Source organism: Grampus griseus, assembly GCF_964374135.1.
Source record: "Grampus griseus genome assembly, chromosome: 8".
Lineage (NCBI taxonomy): Eukaryota > Metazoa > Chordata > Mammalia > Artiodactyla > Delphinidae > Grampus > Grampus griseus.
In genome coordinates, this window is record NC_139002.1 from 8476805 (window position 1) to 8488833 (window position 12029).

At 40.3% G+C, this 12029-nt stretch overlaps 1 protein-coding gene across 1 annotated transcript in view; it reads left to right on the top strand.

Moving 5' to 3' along the window:
* Positions 1-6156: 6156 nt before the first annotated feature.
* Positions 6157-12029, top strand: part of CDON (cell adhesion associated, oncogene regulated) — a gene marked incomplete at its 5' end in the record, with an annotated part of 59478 nt that continues 53605 nt past the window's right edge. Inside the window, 5 exons of the mRNA XM_082660549.1 lie at positions 6157-6304; positions 8129-8401; positions 9677-9823; positions 10718-10861; positions 11491-11778. Coding sequence (XP_082516675.1) covers positions 6157-6304; positions 8129-8401; positions 9677-9823; positions 10718-10861; positions 11491-11778 — 1000 coding nt within the window. The remainder of the gene's footprint in view (positions 6305-8128; positions 8402-9676; positions 9824-10717; positions 10862-11490; positions 11779-12029) is intronic.

A 12029-nucleotide genomic window follows, 5' to 3' on the forward strand; every position in this document is an offset into this window, starting at 1 on the left:
CTTAGCTGTTCTTTTTCTTGTTCTTTTTTTTTTTTTTTTTTTGTACTCTGAAGAGACTGTACTACCAGGTGCTTTCTTGGGAGCAAAGTGACCACTGAGCATCTTCTCAGACACTTAAGTCAGCCACTCAGAACTGCAGTGAAAATAATGGATGTTGGCCTTTAACTTCCTCTGAGTATAAGAAGGAGGTAGAAGAACTTCCTCATGACCATGTTAACTCCTTCTGAGACCAGTGAGTTGGATAAGCCTTGATGGTTCTGTTTTTCACATGGGAAATTGATCAGGCCTTTGCCAACGTCCAATAGTAAGGCAAGATCAAACCCAATTTAAAGTCCAAGTCCTTGAGTTATTTTACTACCTCTAGTAGTTTAGGGACGTAGGGGTATATATATGCTTAATGGACACGGAAAGCAGTAAGCAAGAGAGGATAATGGTTGGGAATGAATGGTAACTTACTATTTTGAACGCCAGCAAATATTGCCAGAAAGCGTCTGTCAGCAGTTCTCGCGTACAAATTGCTTTTCAGACAAATACACGTTATAAATTAAAATCACACAGTATAACAACCTCAACACACAACCCCTTAACTTACTTGAAGTGAATTTTGGGTAAAAAGCAGAGATTTTTGTGTCCATGGTGTTTTTTGTAATTGAAGGTTCAGAGATGGACAAGGTTTGATCAGGGTAGCCTGCGGTGTCCATTATTGTTATTCTTTCTGCAGTTACTTTCATATAAATTTCGAATATTGTTAGAGAAACCCCTAACAGATTAGACAGTGAATGTTGCTTTATGCCCTATAAAATATTTTAATTAATTTCTCAAATTCATGTTTGATATCCACACTTCGCTTACCTCAGTGTAAGGAAATAAACAGTCTGCTGGTGAGCAGGGGTCCCCCCACGTGCTGGTGGCGGTTGATGGGGATCAACTTGTGCCTTGTTGCCATCTTTTTGGACGACAACCTCAACCATCTATATATTTAGTCTTAAAAATGTTTTTACTCCTTGGCCCAATAATTTCACTTTTAAAAGTCGGTTCTAAAGACATGCTTAGAAGAGCAGTTAAAGATTTATGGACAGAGATACTCACAGCAGTATTATCTGTAATAGCGAAAAAACCCCACAAAACCAAAAATATACATATGCACACACATGTAAAAAAGTGGAGCCTAACCAATAGGGAATGGCTAAGCAAATTAAGTGTTGATACCTACATTCAATAAGTATCTATAGCTGTTACAAATTATGTTTATGAAAAATTTTAATAAACATGATCATTAGGTGATAAATGAAAAAAGCAGGATTTAAAACTATATTCCATATATATTATGATCTTCAGTTATGTAAATATACACCATATGAAAAGGATTAGTTGAAAATGGATTGAGATATTGATGTGTTACCTTTAGGTGATAGAATTGTCATGCTTACTTGCCTTGTTTTTGTACATTCATTCCACATTTTTATGCTAAATGTGTGATTTTCTTTGTCATTGAGTATTTGTAGAAACTTTCTGTTAACAATTTTCTACTTGATAAAATAGCATATTCACTGTAGAATATGTGAAAGAAAACCTTGAATATTTTGTTTAGAATATCACCTGGCATTATGTTAACCACATTGGATGCTTAAAAAAATATTCTAAATGAGAAAAACACTGCAGTCTGAAAAATGGCAATGTAATTTAAATCAGAATTCTGTTTTATCTGATATGATTTAAATCCAAATTCTGTTTTGAATTTTTACATGAGAATATTTGAATGGTACGTATGCTAGAACAGAGGTCAGACAGCCTTGGCAAGTGATGTGTGGTGGGGTGGGCTGGTGTCCTCTTACTGTGGACCTTTTCTCCGCTGGCCGCTGTTTCCAGATCAGAAAAGGAGGATGGGATAACAGTTTCTATGCAGAGGAAATTAGGGCTGTTTTCTCCCTTGCCAAGGTAAATTTTTGTGGGTAAGAAAGATGCCATACGTGCTAAAGCCACTGATCTGTGTGTGAGAAGATGGCAGGAACCTTGTTCAGTTATGATAAACTTGGCCAAACAAATTGTTCATTTGCGAGCAGTGCAGGGAAATGATACATATTTATATGTATGTGTATATAGATTAAAAATATATAAAATTTGTATATACTTATGTACATTTATAGTATACACATATATTTATGTATAGATGTTAGATATGTATGTTAAAATATATTTTTTGTTTTCCAATAACTTAACTAGTCAAGTAGCAATAGCACTAATATTATTAAGACATTTCCTCTTTCGACAAATATAGTACTTTTGAAAGTGACATAGTATTGAATAACTTTCCAGCAGTGCTAATGCATATACCCTGACTTATACATCCTCTAACCCTCCTTATGGTCAGGGATGTTTGTTTGTGAGGTTGGACCTAGGTTGCTCTTGGTGGCTGTTGAATATAATTTCAAGCCACCTGACCCGTAGAGCAACAGAACCCAGGTTGTTGTCCTGAATATCACAATTTTCTAACAAGCTGAGCAGGCTTGCCACAGAGAAATATAAACCAAGTCAACAAATATTTAGTCAGTGACTGTGAGGGTCATAATTTCTTTCCAACCTCTCAAATCAACTGACAGCACGTTAACCTAATAGAAAGATAGGCACATTCCTGTGTGATAATATTTAGGTAGCAATAATGAGCTGTGATGTTTTAAAGGACAGCTGTAAAGTAACTCACTAGATCACGTGCTGGGGTTAAAGTTGACTCTGGAATTTGTTTCACTGCTTTTCAATAAATAAATAGTCGAGGAAAGATTTGGCAAAAGGAAGAAACTCTCTTCCTTGTCCTCAGGAAGGTGCCTCCTGTTAACAAGTTGTTTGAATGTTTACTCTGCCGTGACTGCTTAGCAATGGTGTGTCAGTTCTTACCCTTGAACCAAGGGAAGAATTCAAATAAACCAAAAAGGTTTTCACACAGATGGCCCCTTCTGCCAGCGGGTGGTACCAGAGTATTTTCTCCCACTTTTAGAAGAGCTCAGCAAGGGCTTCCCTGGTGGCGCAGTGGTTGGGAGTCTGCCTGCCGATGCAGGGGACACGGGCTCGTGCCCCGGTCCGGGAAGATCCCACATGCTGCGGAGCCTGCGCGTCCGGAGCCTGTGCTCCGCAATGGGAGAGGCCACAACAGTGAGAGGCCCGCGTACCGCGGAAAAAAAAAAAAAAGAGCTCAGCAAGAAAACATTTAAAAGGCATTCCTCGAACTGATAGTCCACGATGTAGATAAACTTGAGTTTGCAACTTGGAGATTTTGGAGTACCTGGTGTAGAGAAGTGAGCAGATCCTGGGAGATATTTGATTTATTCAAAGCCATACTTAAGGTGCCTTACTTTGTATTACTACCCAGTTTTATCAATGGTTAGAATTAACCTTTCTTTTCACAGATGAGTACACACGTAGAATTCTCATTTCTAAAATGTCATTAATGTAACTCTGGCATTACATTTTGTTGTATTCTGTAGTCAGATTCTGTGTCCTGGCCAAGCAGGAATGTAGGGGAGAATTTGTCGACACAATAACCACTCTTTGGATCTCTAGCCTAGCATGGTGCCTGGCATACAGTAGGCGCTTACTTTATGTTTGCTAATTTTTGAAATCATATATATGAATGCATAAGTGAATGAAAGAATAAAAATATAGCTAGGTTACACTGAATTCAGTAGAGATAACAGTTCTCATTAAATACTACTCTCTAAGGTACTTCTGGGAATTACATTACATTAAGGTATTCCTTTCATTTTAAGAAACATCAAGTGCCTCTTTTCTGCTAGGCATTAGAATTTGCAAAGTTGGATATGACATCATTCTTGCCTTCAAAGAGGACATAGTTATGTAACCAGGTAAATTGCAGAGCACAGTAGTGAGTGCAGTGGTAGATAGTGACCAAGGTGTAGGAGTAGCACAGAGAAGGAATGAACCATATCTGGAGGATGGCATGGACCTTGTGAATATTGCTAATTTATTCATCTTGTTTACTTTCCATCTCTCCCACAGAATGTAAGGTATACATTTTTGTCTGTTACTTATTTTTACTTACATATATATTTAAGTGCTCTATCTCCAGCTCTTAGAATAGTACCCATCATATAATAAACATTCAGTAAATATTTGTTGCATGAATGAATAATTTTCCTTCCAAAAGGAATTTACCAATTATATTTCACCAACGAGATATTATAGTGATTTTTACGCACATCCTTACCAGTGCTGGGTTTTGTGAAACTTTTTTAACTTTGTAAATGTGTTATATTATCTCTATATTAAAAAAACACATAAACAAACATTTCCATGGCTGCCATCCATCCATCCCCAGCAATTCTCTCTGTTTTTCTGCTGCCCTTTTATAGCAAATCCTTGAAGGAGTTTTCTGTGCCTGTTTCTTCATTTCCTCCCTTCCCATCCTATCCTGAACTGATCAGACTTTTGTCCCTTCTCCACTGAAACCGTTCTTGCTGTATCACCCATGGTCTTCTTCATGGCTTTCTGATGCCATCTTATCTTACTCTGTTTCTCAGCAGTGTTTGAGATGGGTTGATTACTCTCTTCTTCCAGAAATATTTTCCATTTTTCTCCCTAGATGCAACATTCCCCTGGATTTCTTCTTATTTTGTTGGCTACTTCTTCCTAGTCTCCATTATTACTTCTTTCTCCTCTATTCAGTGTCTAAAGGTTGGAGTATCTTTCCTCCTCTATCATATTTTCCTTAGTGCTCATCTAGCGCCAAGGCTTTAGTACATGTAACACCTGCATTTTCAGCTCTGACTTATTCCCACAGCTCCAGACTCCTATATGCAACTGTCGACTAGTTACTGGTACTCGGATGCCTCACAGATCTCAGACTTTCCGTGGCCAAAGCACAGCTGTTGAGCAGCCTCCTCTTCAGCCGTTTCCCCTGCTCCAGTCTTCCCCATTTCAGGAAGCAGAACTTTTACTTATTCTGTTACACCAAAAACTAAGAGTTGTCTTTGATATAGCTCTTTCTCTCACACTTTTTTTTTTTTTTTTTTTTGCTGTACGCGGGACTCTTACTGTTGTGGCCTCTCCCGATGCGGAGCACAGGCTCACGGGCCCAGCTGCTCCGCGGCATGTGGGATCCTCCCGGACCGGGGCACGAACCCGTGTCCCCTGCATCGGCAGGCGGACTCCCAACCACTGTGCCGCCAGGGAAGCCCTCTCTCACACTTTTTATCCAAACCTTCATCAGCTTGGTTTAAGCTTTAGTGTATGTTCTGAAGCCGGTGATTTTCCTCAGCACCTCCACAGCTGACTCACTGGACTCACCCACCACGTGCTCATCTCTCTCCCCAGCGATCTTGTAACTTCCCACTTGGTCTCCCTCCTCCATCCCGGCCCCACTTCAGTCTAGTCTCCATCAGCCAGTGATCTCCTTAAAGCATAATGAGATCCCATCCCTCCCTTCTCTAAGTCCTCCAAGGGTCTGCCATCGCATTTAGAATAAATGCCAAAACCTTCAGCGTGGCCTTTGAAGCTGGGCAGGGTCTAGCCCGGCTTTCCTGTGTGCTCTCTACTTGGCTCATCCCACTCTCACCACAGTGGTCTTTGGATTTCTGCAGACAAACTCGATCCCCACACAAGCCTGCCCCTGGTATTCTCTGCACAATCCATGAGTCCCCCATCTGAACAAAGGGAAGAAAGCCAGGAGTACCTGACTCATAGGCTTGTCGTGAAGGTTCAGTTAATATATGAAAAGCACTGAGATGGTGTCTGGCTCGTACAAGCACTATATAAACGTTAGTTATTATTTTGTTGTTATTGTTTCTGTTTTAAGGAACATAGAGGAGGAATGCATCTGAGTTGTGTTGAGTTTTAGATGGTTGTGAGATGTACAAAGAGAAAGGCGCTAAAGGCCGTTACGTATTCATTTGGAACGATTGGTTCTGTGTAAAATAAGGGTCTTAGTATCTTGGAAGAATGAGCAGAATTTCTAACTTTAATTTAACGTCTAGAGATTAGCTTGTGAATTGGGAAGATGTGGATCATTGAATACCTTGTATTTGACGCAGTCTATGTGGAGCTTTCAAAATAGAGGGCAGCCACTGTGTTCATAACTCGGGCTGGCTATTCAGATAAAAAATTCCAACTGTTTTTGTACTTTAGAATTTCTTCCTTTTTTTTTTGATGTCTTTTAGTAAGCCAAGGCCTGGATTTTGCCCTGGAAGTCTGTCCTGCCCGCTTCTGCAATCTGGCGCTATGCATCCAGTTGCTGGACCCTTACAGACACTGCTCTATGTTACTCTCCCGATTCTGTGCTCTTCCGTGAGTCCAGGTAAGAGGAGAAGAATGGTAGTTTGGGCCTGAAGCTTTTCCTCATCTCAATCCTATGAAGAACTTCGACTTTAATGCTTCGACGATAGTGATGGTTTCTAAAGACGTTTCTAAGATTTGTTTGACCAGTGGAATGATTTTAAAACTTTGATTCATTAAGCAAATTAAGGATCTCTTAGGAGTGCTTCTGGGCACTCGCAGGCCTTCCCATCATTGTCCGTATAATTTATTCCTTTTGTTGTCTTGAAAATAAATATTTTCCGAACATGCTTTTTTTCAGTGAGGATATGTTACAAATCTCTGAATTTGGAAATTATGATAGGAATAAAATGCTGACTACACACCACCAAAGAGGAATTTTAGAATCCGTATGTAAGAGTACTCAACTTGGAGTGAGAGAACTTGGTTCAAATCCCAGGTCTCTCATGATCTTGCCTAATTTATTACCTAACTCTGGGTTACTAAAAAGCTTAAATGTGTTTATTATTAAATGTATATGTAAGCCTGAGGCTAATTCATGGCCCATATGCATTTCTTTTTATTTTAGATAAGTGTGAAGATTTATATAGGAGTATATACAAATACGGTGATGTTTATTTATTAAGTAATGTTTGTTTATTATCTTTGTTAAAAATACTGTAAGGGACTTAGACTTAGTAAGGGAAAATTAGTAAGGGAAAATTAGTAAGGGAAAATCAACTTAGTAAGGGAAAATTGATTTAGTGGTTTTTGTTTGTTTGTTTGTTTGTTTGTTTTTTGCGGTACGCGGGCCTCTCACTGCTGCGGCCTCTCCCGTTGCGGAGCACAGGCTCCGGACGCACAGGCTCAGCGGCCATGGCTCACGGGCCCAGCCGCTCCGCAGCATGTGGGATCTTCCCGGACCGGGGCACGAATACCGTGTCCCCTGCATCGGCAGGGGGACTCTCAACCACTGCGCCACCAGGGAAGCCCGATTTAGTGGTTTTATTTCTGGGTTTTTTTTTGGCTAAATAGCAACCTCAGATTCAGTCAAGGCATTTCCTTTAATCTTTATTTCTGGTAAAATATCCTATAAAAGTAGATTCAGAAATTTATTATTTTTTTCTTTTAACTATTTTATTACACCAGATTATTAGTATCCCTGTCCCCCGCCCTCATTTTTGGGTGGAGGGGAGGGATCTGTTTTGATACATGAGCGCAAGAACCCCTCTCCCCCAAGTTACTGGAGGAATAGACATAACAAATGAAACTATTCCAAACACCAAATAAAAATATTACGATTGATACCCCGTTCATCCTCATATCCCCAAAAGGATAGACTTTGTATTTCGGTGTGGCTTCCTAACTTTCTACTTCTGCGTTCTTAAAAGTTGAACATTACTTATATTAAAGGGAAGTAGTCAAATTATTTTGAGAAAATAATTTGCTCTTAAAGTCAAACCCTGTTGGTAATATGGAAGAGAATTCTTTTGATTTTGAAAGTCATCTTCTCTTTTTCAGATTCTTAATTTCCATTTTTTAAAAGCTACTTCATTAGAAGAGCAGTTTACCATTTCTCATTTATAGAATTAGTATTTTGTTTTATTTATATCATAAGGATTCTCATCTGTGCTGCCCTAACTGTTAAGTTCTCCATTGGTATGTTGCCTTCTTTCTTCCAAAATATAAGAATGTTCCTAGAACGCTTACAAGCTCTCAGGACCATAACGTATAAAGTAAGGGATTGCCTTTCGTTTTGTAGATTCAGATGAAGTATATTAAACTTGCTCTTCTTTCTCTCTCCCCTTGTCTCCTCTTGTCTCCCACTCCCCCCACCCCTTTGCACACGGGGACTGTTCCCTTGTAGACTTGGCACCTTATTTTATTTCTGAGCCATTGTCTGCCGTCCAGAAACTTGGTGGACCTGTAGTACTGCATTGTTCTGCTAAACCTGTGACTGCTCGTATCTCATGGTTGCATAATGGAAAAAGATTGGACAGAAATGTGGAACAGATTAAGGTTCACCAGGGGACGTTGACTATCCTTTCTCTTAACCCCTCCCTGTCGGGTTATTACCAGTGCATTGCCAACAATAGCATTGGCGCCGTTGTGAGTGGTCCTGCAACCATATCGACTGCAGGTGAGTCTGATTTTGTCCCTGTTACAGATGCTTTTTTCCTGAAATTACTGTTAATACTTGCATTTTTTTGAGTACTTGGAGGAGCGTGGGCTTTGGAGTAAGACACGTATGCGTTCTCATCCCAGCCTTGACACTCGCTGTGTGTTTAACCTGGGGGACGATACTTGAGCCTTGCTTAGTGTCTTCCTCTGTATCAAGGGATCTGGACATTAGTTTGTGCAGCGTTAGGACAATTTTCTAACGTGAATCTGAATTTCTTTGTGAGTATTTAAAAGTCCTTAATATCAACAACCAAAAAAGCTGTTGTCCGCTTTGACAGTTATTTCATGCCATCCTTTATCTTTTTTGCACATCTAATTGTTTTATTTGCCTTGATTACAGAGTGATTTTCATGTATTTAATTGAAACCAGGCTAAAGAAGTGGGGTAGAAAAATAACTGTAAGGAAAGGAATGTTGAGTATTGAACTTATGGAAAAATCTGGTATGTGTGGTTTTCTTAGTAAGTTTGAGCCATCTGCCTTTCAAACGGTGATGGCTTCCAGTAATGGAAAGCGTCTTTGTGAGGGCACCCCTATTTACAGAACAAATCTGGATTCCCCAGGAGTAGTGAGTTTGTCATAACTGAGAAGAGTAAATGTTTTGGTAGAGCTGTGACCCGTGGACAGCTCCAAGCCACACACCGGAGGGCTGAATTCCTAGGGGCAGGCTGCAGAGTGCTTTCAGCACTGGCAATAATAAAGAGCCCTTCCATGCAGGCTCCAGCTGGAGTCAACTTAAACCGAGAGAAATTGAGACCTAGTTAGGATATTCAGGTAATTCAAACGATACACTGCTTTTTTTTTTTTTTTTTTGGATATCCTAGGTTCATTCTTGGAAACCCTTTTATTGCCATGTGAGTAGCTACTAACAGAATAAGGATGCATAGGGAAAGTGAGTTTTGATGAGAGACTGGATTAAGAAGGATTTATCTTGACAGAATGGGAACAATTAGGCTTTATAGTTCTCCCTAATGTTTCAAGAACAGTTTGCTTGCCTTGTAGTCTCCTGGAAGCATTGTCTTCTGGAAAAGGGTGCCATGACTAAGCCCCAGCTCTCAACTGTGCACCCCTACCCCAACTGCTTTCTAAGATAAAAAGATCCTGCTACTTTGGGAACTGGGATTAGCTGCCACAAATGGCCATGGTGCAGATGTTGTTTCTAGCTTTACAATTTCCTTTGGGAAAGAGAGTTCAAATTTACATTTATTTATTTATCTATCTACTTATTTCTTTTAGTTCTTGGTGATTTTGGTTCATCAACAAAGCACGTTATTACAGCAGAAGAAAAAAGTACTGGTTTCATTGGCTGCAAGGTACCAGATAGTAACCCCAAAGCTGAGGTGCGCTATAAAATCCGGGGAAAGTGGCTGAAACATTCCACAGGTGAGACCTCTTACGACAAGCCAAGGGCACCCAGAGAACAAATGTGATTAACCAACTACCGTTAAGCTCTGTGTGCTAGGGGCTGTAGACACAGAAACACATAAGATATATTGTGTCTACTGTTGGGAGTCAAGTGGAGTAGTTTAGACACATGGTTACAGTATGAAATAGAACATAGTACAGAAGACAGTACAGAAATGATTACAACCCCGCACCCCCGAGGCTCACTCCTTCAACTCATTCAGGAATCTACTCAGATATCACTTCCTTTGAGAAGATCGCCCTCATGGCACTATCTGAAATGATGTGCTGTGTTGCTCTGTCCGCTTTATTCAACTTCGTTTTCCGTAGCCCTGTGTCATACGTATGACTGTCTGCTTGTTTGTCGTTTGTCCCTTTCTCTGCCGCCTTGTTCCTGCATCGGAGCACTGGCAGCATGAGTGCAGGGCTTGCTTTATCTGCTCGCTTCATTGTTGTATCACTTGTGCACAGGCCATTGTTGGCAGAAAATAGGGTCTCAGTACATATTGTTGAGAAGAAATGAATGAAGACGTGAATGACTACTGGGTGGTCAGTGCTGCAGGCAGGGGTTTGCCCAAAGTGGCAGCTGCGGTCGTTGTATCTTTGTCTAAATATGTTTCTTGTGCTGTGGTGTTCTCAGGGAGTGATCTGTTGCCGTGGGGCTCTGATGGGTTTGATTCTGTTACTGTAGTGCTGTTGACTTTTTTTGTTCTGCTTTGACTTTCCTTTTCCTTCATTTAATGGATTTTCCCCGATTGCTTATTTGCTGCTCATGTCACGTCTACATTTAAAGCGTAACTATCAACCTTTGTTGGTCTTAACTTGCGTCCTTCATAAAGAGAGAGGCCTAACTGCATTCCCTTCCTTCCTCAGAGAATTACTTAATCCTTCCATCAGGGAATCTTCAGATTTTGAATGTATCCTTAGAGGACAAGGGATCATATAAATGTGCAGCTTTTAATCCTGTCACACATGAATTAAAAGTTGAACCCATTGGCCAAAAGCTCCTTGTGAGTCGTAAGTATTTGGGGGAATCGTGGTCACTGGGAAGAGTCCTCAGAAGCATTTCTCATAAAAAGTTGGGAGGCGGGAGTTCCTTTTTCTTTCAGATCCTGTTTGTTTATCATGAGAAAGTCTTTACATGCAGAAGTGCATTATAGCATAGTACTGTATATGTTTTAAAAATATAATGACTTCTTAGAAGAGAATTTTGGTCAAGATGACAGGATAGAATTCATGTGGAGAACTTTGCCCTTTGCTCAAATAAAAAGAAATTAGTGAGCAAATATCACTTTGTATCAGTGGTAATCAAATTGGTGGCTGTGAATTACAAAAAAATATTTATCTGTTCTCTTTGAGATACGATAAGTTGTAGTGGCACCAAGAGTCAAAGCATAGTTAAGTAACAGTCCACATACTTGTTGAGAAATTCAACATTTCCAAACTGCTAATTCAGGAGTAGCTCTAAAGGATCATGAAGGCTTTTAAATTTAATTCTCAACTGAAAATGATTTAGTTACCAAACAGGACCTCATAGTGTAAAGAAGAATAAATGGGAAGATGGGGAAGCTCACAGCTTTGCTAAGGAAGAGGGTGGAAGTGAATACATAAGAATCATGATTTTTTATTTTCCCTTCTTTCTCCAGGCCCTTCTTCAGATGACTTTCACATTCTTCACCCCGCCCTTTCACAGGCATTAGCTGTTCTCTCTCGTAGCCCTGTGACCCTGGAGTGTGTGGTAAGTGGGATCCCAGCTTCTCATGTGCACTGGCTGAAGGACGGTCAGGACGCTCTGCCTGGAAGCAAGTGGAGAAGGTTGTATTCGCATCTTGCCACGGACAGCATTGATCCGGCGGACTCCGGCAACTACTCCTGTGTGGTGGGAAACAAGTCTGGAGACACCAAACACGTGACTTACGTGGTGAATGTACTTGGTAAGATGTTACTTGTTAAGTGTTTTTTCAAGTCAGGCTATTTTTCTGGTCTAACTGATGTTTGAGTGGAAGATCTATTTGTGAACCATAAATGGAATAGAGACTACCTAGAAATAGCTACCCCAGTACCAAAATGAGCTTCATTTCTCTAAAGGATTGCTGAGTTGGGCAGTGTTTCTGGGTGGCACAGAGAGTTTCACCTGGGATGTTCTTGGGAACCTCACCCCCAACCTGGTTACACAATACAGTAA